General features: G+C 42.4%; 1 protein-coding gene across 2 annotated transcripts in view; it reads right to left on the reverse strand.

Moving 5' to 3' along the window:
* Positions 1-12,291, reverse strand: part of LOC118708715 (centromere protein P) — a 209,647-nt gene that overhangs the window by 183,063 nt on the left and 14,293 nt on the right. Inside the window, exon 4 of one of the 2 annotated variants that reach the window (XM_036420139.2) lies at positions 8,579-8,667. The exons of the other annotated variant lie outside the window; for it this stretch is intronic. Coding sequence (XP_036276032.1) covers positions 8,579-8,667 — 89 coding nt within the window. The remainder of the gene's footprint in view (positions 1-8,578; positions 8,668-12,291) is intronic. 2 annotated transcript variants of the gene reach the window in all.

Genomic DNA, 12,291 nt, shown 5'->3' on the forward strand with positions numbered 1-12,291 from the left:
GCGTCGGCTTGGGGACTGAAAGGTCCTGGGTATGATTCGGTCAAGGGCATGTACCTTGGTTGCGGGCATATGCCCGGTAGAGGGTGTGCAAGAGGCAGCTGATGGATGACTCTCTCTCATAGATGTTTCTAACTCTCTATCTCTCTTCCTTCCTCTCTGTACAAAATCAATAAAATATATTTTTTTAAAAATGAAAATAAAAATAAATAAAATAAAATTCCAAGAGCAAAAAACAAAGAGAGAATATTAAAAGCAGCAAGAGAAAAGCAGGTAGTTACCTATAAAGGAGATTTCTCAACAGAAACCATGCAGCCAGACGGGAATGGCAAGAAATATTCAAGGTGATGAATAGCAAGAACCTACAGCCAAAAATACTCTATCCAACAAAGCTATCACTCAGATTCGAAGGCCAGATAAAGAGCTTCACAAATAAAAAACAGCTAAAGGAGTTCATCACAGCCAAACCAGAATTATATGAATTGTTGAAGGGGGTTCTTTAGGAAGAGGAAGAAAATAAAGATAAAAATTATGAACAACAAATATGTAACTTTCAACAAGTGAATCTAAAAACCAAGAGAATTAAAAAACCTGATGAACAATATTAACTGGTGAATATAATAGAATCAGAGGTATGGAAGGGGAGTGGACTAATGATTTTCGGGGAAAAGAGGAGTGGGAGGTGCAGGAAGAGACTGAACTAAAACTGTGCACTTATGGATGAGGACAAGGGGGGGTGGGTAAGGGCAGAGGGTGGGGTGGGAACCTGGTGGAGGGGGGAAAAATGAGGAACTTTTGTAACAATATGAACAATAAAGATTTATTTTTTTAAAAAAAAATAACAGTCCGACCACAAAGGATGGTCGCATGTTTTGACTGTTAACTATCCTAAGTAAAATAAACATGAGTCTCTCGTTTTAATTTTTATTCAATCCCAGGGTGGCCATCTTGTGTTGGAGTGATGTTCAACTTGCATATTACCTCTTTATTATATAAGAGGATTTACTTATTGGGGTTAGGAAAGGTTTAGTGTGAGCCTGGAAAATTTTTTATGCTAGAATATAAGGAAGTGCTAAAAATTATGAAAATATATCACTCAAATTCAGGAGCCAACCAAAAGGATTTTCCACTGATCAAGTCTAAGATAATTTGAGCAACAAAATAAACAAGAAGAGTAAGAAATTATAAATCATTAAAAATATAATGAGTGAAATCAAATCTATACTTAATACATATGTACAACACACACACAGTAGAGAAGAGAGATTTATTAACTACAAGGCCTAATGCCTATTGAAAAATGTTCAGGAAGTACTAGAGTTGAAAATTTATCATTTTGCCAAAGCCAGATTGGCTCAGTGGATAGAGCGTTGGCCTGCGGACTGAAGGATCCTGGGTTCGATTCCAGTCAAGGGCATGTACCTTGGTTGCGGGCACATCCCCAGTAGGGGGTGTGCAAGAGGCAGCTGGTCGATGTTTCTCTCATTGATGTTTCTGACTCTCTATCCCTCTCTCTTTCTCTCTGTAAAAAATCAATAAAATATATATTAAAAAAATATATTGGTTGGTTGGAAAATGGCTATGGATTGAACCTAGGTAATTGAATGTAATATCTCTAGATATTCATATGGCCAGTTCTGAGCCCAAACATTAAAATAAATAAATAAATAAATAAATAAATAAGAGAGAGAGATAAGAGAGAGAGAGAGAGAGAGAGAGAGAGAGAAAGAAAGAGAGAGAGAGAGAGAGAGAGATGCTAAATCTAGGCAAACATTTTAATGAAGACTAGTATGGTAATAAAGTATCTCCCCATAGACTACCTACAATTTTAAAATCTGGATAAATGTAAGAAATTATCATTTTTCACTTAAGCTTATTAATTTATGTATGATGGTCAAAAATAAAAATTATAACATTATCTTATCAGGTTTCCAGTGCACACACATCATTGTAATTCCTATGAAAACTACAATTTGAAGCAAGGAGGGAAAGGGGCCTATAGTTATAAGGCTTCCAGACTAAACTTGGCATGGCAAAGTATTAAACCTAAGAAAACTTTAAAATTAGGTTATGAATGTTGCAATTCTGCTAACAGCCAACTAAAAAGACATACAACCAGGACAAAAAATAAAAATAAAAAAATCAGTAGATAAATTAAAACAGAATACTAAAATATCTATATATATAAAAGCCAGCAACTGGAACACCATAATGACTGAAACAACCAGTTGCTATCATGCCTACTGCAGCCAGCAAACCAGCTGATCACAAGGTGGGGCCAGCTGGCCAACCTCATGCAGCAACTCCTTGCTGCCAGCCCCACCCATGATCAGCCTCTCTCACCGGCTGGCCAACTCCCCTGTACCTCCTCCCCCTGGCTGGCCCTGGCCCTGATTGCCCCCCCCCCCCATAGGAGGCAGGACCAGCCAGCCGAGCTCATGCAGTCCCTGCCCCCAGCTGGCCCTGTCCAAAATTGGCTCCACTGCTCCATTGGCCAACAACCCCTCCCCCAGCTGACCCCAATCCTGATTGCTCCCCCTACCCAAATTGGGAGTGGGGCCAGCCAGACAACTGCCTGCCGCCCCTCCTCCACGCCTGCCCCACCCCTGATGGGCCCCCACCACCCCTATCATCCTGCAGCTCCTCCTCCTAGCCAGCTCTGCCCTCAATAGGGCCATCACTTCAATTAGAGGCAGGGCCAACTGGCCAACCACCCATGGCTCCTCCCCCAGGCTGCTGGACCCCAACTGCGCCCCCCATTCTGGGGTAGGGACAGCTGGCCCACCATCCACAGCCCCTCCCCTTGGCCAAACCCACCCCCAATCAGCCTCACCACCCCATCAGTCTATGGCCCCCCCACCCCAAAAACACCAAATGGGGCTGGGGCTGGCAGGCCAACCTCTCACAGCCTCTCCCCTGGCCACTGACCCCTCATCAGTCCCTCCACCCCAATCAGATGTGGGAACTGCCAGCCAACCTCCTATCATCTCCTCCTCCTGATAGGCCCAGCTCTGATCCATCCCGACTTGGGCCGGGCTGGCCCAACACACCCATGCACAAATTTGTGCACTGGGCATCTAGTATTTAAATAATAAAATAAAATAAAAAAGCAGGAAATGAAAACGAAGTGACAAATGACCAAAGACGACATCAAGAAAAAAAAATAAGTTAACACACAGCTACATACACATAAATTTTGTAGGAAACACTTGAAATTAATGTTAAAACTTACTCCAATACCTATTACAAATACCTTTTTAATGTCTGAGTGAACAAATGATCTCTACAAGGAATACAGGCCTATAATGAGCAGCAGTGAGTTCATTGGAGCTTGCAGGTGAAAGTGACATGATATTTTAATTTCCATCAAACAAGGTAGCCAATTAGGCACCTGATCATGCAGTGAGGGAGTGAGCAGAGAAAAACATCCGATAAACATTACAATGGCCAAGCATAAATACATACTCACTAGAGGCACTCAGAGGGAAGGAAAGAGAAAAGAGACTGCTCTGGGACATAAATTTTAAAAAGAACTTTATTTAAAGGTGGACTAAGTCACACTTCCTTCAACCCATCAGCATCTCCATAAAGGGTACTTCATTATATAATCTACAGCTTCCCATTTAAGAAAGAAGTGTGTGTGTGTGTGTGTGTGTGTGTGTGTGTGTGTGTGTTATAGCTGTAAAGAGTGATGGTAATTTATCTATTCTTCCGAAGCACAGTCCAAACTTTACTAATGCAAAACAGATGACAGGGGTTTCTTTCACAAAATGTTGGCAGTGACACATTTCAATTTCCACTAGCCAGAAACATAAAATAAACCCAACTGCCTCCTTCTCAGTAATATAGCAAAACAGAGAGCTTTAGAATAAAAACTCTAAACTTTTATTTCAAAAACAAACTCCTAGAAATAATAGGCCTAATTCAGGTGATTAACAGAAGATAATGCACTCAAATATTATCAGTCACTTTCACATATAGCTGGTGGGAAAGGACTGTAAAATAGTATAGTTGCTCTGACAAAGTTTGTCAGTTTATTATAAATTTAAACATGTCTTTATCACATGACTCAGCAATCCCACTTTTGGTTCTGTTCGCTAGAGAAAGAAACCTTACACACACACAAACCTCACTGAATGTTTACAGCAGCTCTGTTCATAATCACCAAAACAGGCGAGAACTCAAATGTTCTCCGAGGGCAAGTGAATAAACAAACAATGTCCAAAGAATGGACCTTCCCTGGAGGTGAAAACATGGGTGAATCTCAAAGGCACCGTCCTAAGTAAAGAAGCCAGTTTCAAAAGGTTACACACTGGGGTTTCATTTACTTGACATTTATAAACGGCAAAACTCGACTGATGAAGATCAGAGCAGGTTTTGCCAGGCACTAAGCGTTAGGGGAGGGTGTGATTATAAAGGGAGAACCAGAGAGGTTTGTTGTGTTCATGGAACTACGCAATATCTTTATTGTGTGGTGAGTACACAGAAACCAGCCAATCTGAAGGAAAAGAAAAGGAACATGCCGGGACCGGTTTAGCTCAATGGATAGAGCGTCAGCTTGGGGCCTGAAGGGACCCGGGTTCGATTCTGGTCAAGGGCATGTACCTTGGTTGCGGGTATATCCCCAGTAGGGGGTGTGCAAGAGGCAACTGATCGATGACTCTCTCTCATCGATGTTTCTAACTCTCTATCTCTCTCCCTTCCTCTCTGTACAAAATCAATAAAATATATATTTTTTAAAAAAATCATGATCCTTTATAAAAAAAAAAAATAAAAAAAAAGGAACATGTGGGACAATACCAAGAAGTTTTACGTTTATGTCATCAGAGACCAAGAAGCAAAGGAGAAATAAAGACTAGTATGGTAATAAAGTATCTGTCCCTAACTGTCCTCCATAGACTGAGCAAGAAATATCCTATATAATAAAAGCCTAATATGCAAATTGACCATCGCTCCAATACACAAGATTTATGCCCTTATGTGGTCAAAAATGGCAGTTGGGAGGGACCAGGCCTGCAGGGAAGGGCAGTTAGGGGTGACCAGGCCAGCAGAGAAGGGAAGTTGGGGACAAACAGGCTGGGAGGGGAGCAGTTAGGCAGGGGAGTGGTTAGGGAGTGATCAAGCTGGCAGGCATAAGCGGTTAGGGGCAATCAGGCAGGCAGGCAAGCAGTTGGGAGTAAGAAGTCCTGGATTGTGAGAGGGATATCCGACTGCCTGTTTAGGCCCAATCCCACTAGGCTGAGGGAGAAACCTCCCTCCCCCCATGCATGAATTTTGTGCACTGGGCCTATAGTCTGTATCATAAAAGGCATGACTCACCAGGAGGTGCACTGATGGGTCCCAGGTGCCTAGGACTTCTGGATCCCACGGCGGCCGCGGCAGGCGGGAGGCAGGCAGGACCTCTAGGCCCTGCAGCAGCCATGGCGGAGCATCGCAGGGCTCCAGCAGCATCCACAGAGCGACCATGGCTTTGTGGGGCAGAGGGCATTGCCTTGAGGGCAGGTTAGGCCTGCAGGACCCTACCCTCTAGTGCAGTGGTTCTCAACCCTTTAATACAGTTTCTCATGTTGTGGTGAGAAAATTATTTTCATTGCTATTTCATAACTGTAGTTTTGCTACTGTTATGAATCGTAATGTAAATATCTGTGCTTTTGATGATCTTAGGCGACCCTGCTAGAGGTTCTCAACCTGTGGAGTAAAGTACCATTTGGAACAGATGGGAACCCAAAACACAGAGGACTTCATCAGAAAGACTGGGGTCATGGCAGCAACCAGGAGAGAGCTCCCCATGATGGCACAGGCATGAAGAGGTGAACAGCTGCTGCTAGAGCACAAGATGAACCAGACTCTTCTACAGAACTCCTCTAGAGTGGGAAGCAAAAACCCTAACCCACTGAGAGAAAGGCAGTAAAGCAAGGAGGGAAAGCCCCTTACTTCTGAGGGAGGAACAGAAGTCAAACCCATGTGACTATGAGAGAGGGGCAGTCAAGTACTGCTGCCAAGACAAAGATGCACTACTTCGGGAAGAGGGACATAGGCAAAAACGTTGGCCTTAAATTGTGGCAGGCTGTTAGATAGACGTGTGCAGAGCAAGGAAGATGGGTCCGTTAGGGTATTGCTGGTCATGAGGTTTGGACCCCCTGACCTTTCCTCCCCAGACATAACATCCAGGCCTCAGTTGTATTTCAGCTCCAGGTCCAGAAAAGCAGAAAAACCCGACCAGTGACCCCATGGCTGGCCTCAGGACCAGCTGCTCTGACTAATGGCCCCTGGCCCAGGTGCTGCCCACCAACCAATCAGTGGAGACCACAGCTCTGAAAGGACACACTTGCAATGCCACCTAATATTCTATTAAGATCTTCCTCTGGAAATTCCCTAAAATCTCCACCCTTAAAACCCTCAGGAAGCGGCCCCTCTCTGGCATACCCATCTTCCCCTTTCCCTTCCTCCGCTCCCAGCCCCAGGCATGTTACCATTGGCTTCCCCCTCCAAGCTCCAAAGGCCCTTCCTTTGCCTCTGTAACTTGTTTCCTAAGCCCATTTCTTCTAGGAATTACTTCTACTCCTGTGATTAACCAAATAAATGCTCTCTTACAATTGTGTCTTAGCTCTGAATTCTTTCCTAGCTGGAACCCAAGTACTGAGGTTGCTGAACCCAGGTTTGGTTTGCTCCCTGGTGCCATTGCAACCACCAACAGAACAAACCCCTTCCAGCATTGGGTCCAGGGTTCTTTTAGGTCAGCATGCAGCAACTTCGATTTCTCACATCTCATTGCTGCTGAAATGCTGTCACAGGCTAACTTGTTTTCCATTATCCAAATGGCCTGTTAGCATTGTTTCATGAACACTTTCACACATTTAGCAAAATCACCATTCTTCATGGCTTCTTTGTTTTAAATCTGTGCTAATCATCCATTTTGCCAGCAACAAATGGAAAAAACAAACATCCAGTTCTCTACCTCAGAGCCATCATTCTAGTCTAAACTACAAACCTCTGTTGGGCAGTCATTAACCCTCCTGCATCTACTATTGCACTCCTTTAATCCATTCTCCCTACAGCACCCAGAATAATCCTCTCTACTAAAAGAGAAACATGAAAATTAACCGTTCATTTGCTACACCCACAAGCCATGCCCATCAACCAATCAGGGTGGGTATGCAAAATAACCCAACCAAGATGGTGGTTAATTTGCATATTCCGCCATAGCAAAGACTGAAGACAGCATAGAAGGAAGCCACAGGAGAAGCTGCAGAGAAGCAAGCAAGTGGGGCAGGGGAGAATAGAGGGAAGCAGGCAGGGCAGGAGAGAAGGGAGGGAAGCAGGTGGGGCGGCGAACGCAGCAGGAAGCCCTATTGCAGGAATCTTCCTGCAACGGGGCTCTAGTCTACGTATATAAAAGCCAGTGGCCCTAACGCCATAATGCCGCCACGACCAAACAAACGGCGGCTCTTGCAGCAGGCGGCTCTTGCAGCAGGCGGCCCGGGCGTGAGGTACAAGCAGCAGAGAGCTATGAGCAGTGGAGGGCAAGGCGAGAGCTACGAACAGCGGCAGCCAACTACAAGCAGCAGAGGACTGCGTGCTATGAGCGGCAATGGGCAGGACGGCCAGCTGAAGCAAGTGGAAGTGAGCTATCTGCGCATGATCTCGTGCACACTGGGCCTCTAGTAATTCTTTATAGAAAGGGTGTCACACTTGTGCCTTCCTTAAGCTCTGCTTAAAACCTTTCAAAGGCTTCACATTGTCCTGGCTGGTTTGGCTCAGTGGATCGAGCTAAATGAAGGGTCAGCCTGCTAAATGAAGGGTCCCAGGTTCAATTCCGAGCAGGGGCACATGCCCAGTTAGTGGGCCCTATCCCCAGTGGGAAGTGTGCAGGAGACAGCTGGTCAATGACTCTCGTCATTGATGTTTCTCTCTCTCCTTTCCTCTGAAATCAATAAAATATATATATATATTGCAATATTTTAAAAAGCTTCACATTGGGTGGGACTTGTGATCAAACTCCCTACACCAACTCCATTACTTCAAAAGCTTCATCTTATTCCACAATCCCTTGCCTTCCCTTCTCTAACCACTTGGGCCTCCTGCCAGCTGCTCACAGATGCCATGGTCCCTCCTAATACAGTGCCTATACACAAGCTATTCTGTTTATGCCTATTCAGTTTTCAGATGTCAGCTCAAGTTTCAGAAAATCATGCCATGTTCTCCCTGGAAGTTAAATTCATGATACAGCACTATGCAATTCTTCTTTATAACATTTAGCACAGATACAATTTTAGATTTATTTCTGTGACTACTTAATACTCGACTTTCCCACTAGGCCACAAATTCCATGAAGATTAAGACTTACATTTAGTTTTACTCAGAATTTAATTTTAATGCCTAGCACAAAGTAAATGCATAATAAAATTTTATTGAATGAAAGAATAATAAATATAAAGAATATAGGCTTAAATATAACCCATAAAAATGATATCACTTTCAGATATATTTTGATATTTATATATCAAGAAGGGAGAAAATGTAAACTCAAAACTATAGAGTGAAAACAGTCCCTAAAAAAAAAAATTGTAAATTATCTTACCTAGATACAAATTCACTTAATTCTGAATATGCAGTGGACTCCATTATTATGTTGAGGTCAGTAATAACGGAAGATAAATTGTCCTTGTTCTAAAATTTAAGAAAAATTAATATATCAGAACACAGTCAACTTTTATTTATTTATTTTTTTTTAAATATATTTTATTGATTTTGTACAGAGAGGAAGGGAGAGATAGAGAGTCAGAAACATCGATGAGAGAGAGTCATCGATCAGCTGCCTCTTGCACACCCCCTACCGGGGATATGCCCGCAACCAAGGTACATGCCCTTGACCGGAATCGAACCCGGGACCCTTCAGTCCCCAAGCCGACGCTCTATCCATTGAGCCAAACCGGTCCCGGCCACAGTCAACTTTTAAATAAAATAAAAAGACAAAGATAATTTTAAAATTTATGACAAATGTAAGGTTGCCACCTAATAGGAAAAGATAATCTACAGAATTTCCGAAAATATTGCCTACTTGTAAAAAGAATAAAACTCAGACCTGTGCTACATAAAAAACAAACAAACAAAAAAAAACTATAAATGAATTTTTTACTTAAATGTGAAACATAAAATACTAGGAGAAAATATTTATTTAACTGGTTACTCAGCAAGGAAGACTTAACCACAAAATGCTAATAGAAAAAAGTAAATAGCCGAAACTGATTTGGCTCAGTGATAGAGCGTCGGTCTGCGGACTGAAGGGTCCCGGGTTCGATTCCGGTCAAGGGCACGTACCTTGGTTGCGGGCACATCCCCAGTAGGGGGTGGGCAAGAGGCAGCTGGGCAATGTTTCTCTCTCATCAACATTTCTAGCTCTCTATCTCTCTCTTCCTCTCTGTAAAAAATCAATAAAATACAATATATTTTTTTTAAAAAAAAGAATAGGAAGAAAAGAGTAAAGATAAAAATTATTTTAAAAAATGTAAATAAATTAGGAAAAATATTCAAAATACCTGTATAAAAATAATTATCTTTTTTTAAAATATATTTTATTCATTTTTAACAGAGAGAAAGAGGGATAGAGAGCTAGAAACATCGGTGAGAGAGAATCACCAATCAGCTGCCTCCTGCACACCCGCTACAGGGGATGTGCCCGCAACCAAGGTACATGCTCCCAATTGGAATAAAATCTGGGACTTTTCAGTCCGCAGGCCGATGCTCTATCCACTGAGCCAAACCGGTTTTGGCATATAAAAATAATTTTCTAACAGAAAAGCAATAAATTGAAGAAAACTTTTACCATAAACACAACAGATAGGAAAACCAAAAAGAAAAATGCAAAGCACATTAACTAAAAACTAGAAGGTAAAAGACAATTCACATGAAAAACCACGTTCACTCTCATTACTACTAAAATAAGTGTAAATTAAAACAAGGGGATAACATTTTTTCTGTAAAATCTTTTGGACAATGCATAACTTGTAATATTCAAATATTCACAGCCTCTGTCTCAATAATCTCACTCTGAAGAATCTATCCTCAAATAATAAGAAATGAAGACAAAGCCTTCTGACTATTTATTACAAAAAGCAAAAAGCAACCCAATATTCAATAATGGGGATTGCTAAACAAACTCAAATAATTTGAACTGCAAACTCAGGTTTTCTTCTTCACGCTACTAAACTTTCTCTTATTATATATTTTCCTAAAATTTGTTCCCCCCTCCCTTTTTTTTTCTTTCTATTCTTGTTTTTGAAAAAATCATTTATTGACTTTTGACTGTCTATCTTCCAGATTTTTCTTCTTTTCACTTGCTCTCATGGGCGATTTTTCTCAAGCCTATACTCCAAGTTCTACTCCTGGCTACTTCTAATATAGTTTGAAGCACTATAATCATTATATCCATCCTACTCTCCCTTTCTCCCTTCCTTCCTTCATTCTTTCCTCCCTCCCTCCCCTCTTTCCTTCCTTCTTTCCTTCTTTCCCTCTCTCCTTTTCTTTCTCTCAGCTCTCTATTAATCTTATTCATTTTTCTTTAAATGCTTTCATTTGAGAGTCAGAGCAATTTTATATAGCATGTTCTTGTATCTCCTGGATCCATTTTTACAAAGTGAATTTATCTCCATTTTCTTATTGATTTTCTTCATGGTAGTATTCTTGCACAGGCCCTAAATGATGATGAAAGAACTCTGCACCCTCTTTGTGCTTTAAACTCTGTAATTCCCATTTAGTAATAGGAGTAGGTCTAGAAATTTTCTGAGTAACAGAGTTGGTGGATATTTCTTGACTCTTCCCCATTTGTCTGGGTATTATCTGACTTGTTTCTTTATATTTTGAGCTGCTAGAGAAATGAATATTGATGGTTTATACGCTTCGTTCAGTTTCTTAGCTATAATATTTCAGAGCAGAGTGAAAATTATTATGGTCAGCTATAGTTGAATTAGGCTATCTGTGGGTCTCTATCATAATCCTATCTAATAAAAGAGTAATATCCAGATTGACCATCACACCAACAAATAAGATGGCTGCCCCCATGTGGTCAAAGATCCTGCCCCCAACTGGACACAGATGGCCACCACAAGATGGCCAGCAGGGGAGAGCAGTTGGGAGGGACCAGGCCTGCAAGGGAGGACAGTTGTGAGTGATCAGGCAAGCAGGGGAGGGTGGTTGGGAGGCACCAGGCCTGTAAGGGAGGGCAGTTGAGAGGGACCAGGCCTGCAAGGCTGGGCAGTTAAGAGGCGATTAATCCTGCAGGGGAGGGCAGTTAGGGGTGACCAGGATGGCAGAAGATGGAAGTTGGGAGCAAACAAGCTGGCAGGGGAGCAGTTAGACACCAATAAGGCTGGCAGGCAGAAGTGGTTAGGAGCAATCAGGAAGGCACTCAGGTGAGTAGTTGGGAGCCAGCAGTCCTGGATTATGAGAGTGATGTCCCAGATTGGAGAGGGTGCAGGCTGGGCTGAGGGACGCCACCACCCCATCCCTCCATGCATGCATGAATTTTGTGCACCGTGCTTCTAGTATCTAATAAAAAACATACTTCAGAAGAACTCTTACAACTCAGTAATAAAAACACAATTCAATTAAAAACTGAGCAAAGAATCTCAACAGACATTTCTTCAAAGAGGATATATAAATGGCCAATAGCATATGAAACAATACTCAACATTACTAGTCATTATCTGATAGTTCAATTTGACCTAGTAATTTTCCTCCTAGATACACACTGAGTGGCCAGATTATTATGAGTTCAGAAATCATAATAATCCGGCCAAAACTGGTTTGGCTCAGTGGATAGAGTGTCAGTCTGCAGACTGAGAGGTCCCAGGTTCGATTCCGGTCAAGGGCATGTACATTGGTTGCGGGCACATCCTCAGTGTGTGTGTGGGGGGGGGGGTGTTCAGGAGGCAGCTGGTCGATGTTTCTCTCTCATCAATGTTTCTACTGTAGCTTTCTATCCCTCTCCCTTCCTCTCTGTGAAAAATCAATATATATATTTTTTTAATCATAATAATCTGGCCACTCAGTGTGTGTGTGTGTGTGTGTGTGTGTGTGTGCGCGCTAGAGGCCTGGTGCATGAATTCATGGGTGAGGTCCAGCCAGCCTGGCCAGGGGGAGGGGACATGGGCGGTTGGCTTGACTGCCGGTCAAATTCCTGGTTGAAGGGACCATTTGCATATTAGCCTTTTATTATATGGATATACACTGAGTGACCAGGTTATTATGCATTCAGAGATCATAATAATCTGGCCACTCAGTGTATATCCAAGA

This window comes from Pipistrellus kuhlii, unplaced genomic scaffold (genome assembly GCF_014108245.1).
Source record: "Pipistrellus kuhlii isolate mPipKuh1 unplaced genomic scaffold, mPipKuh1.p scaffold_m20_p_62, whole genome shotgun sequence".
Lineage (NCBI taxonomy): Eukaryota > Metazoa > Chordata > Mammalia > Chiroptera > Vespertilionidae > Pipistrellus > Pipistrellus kuhlii.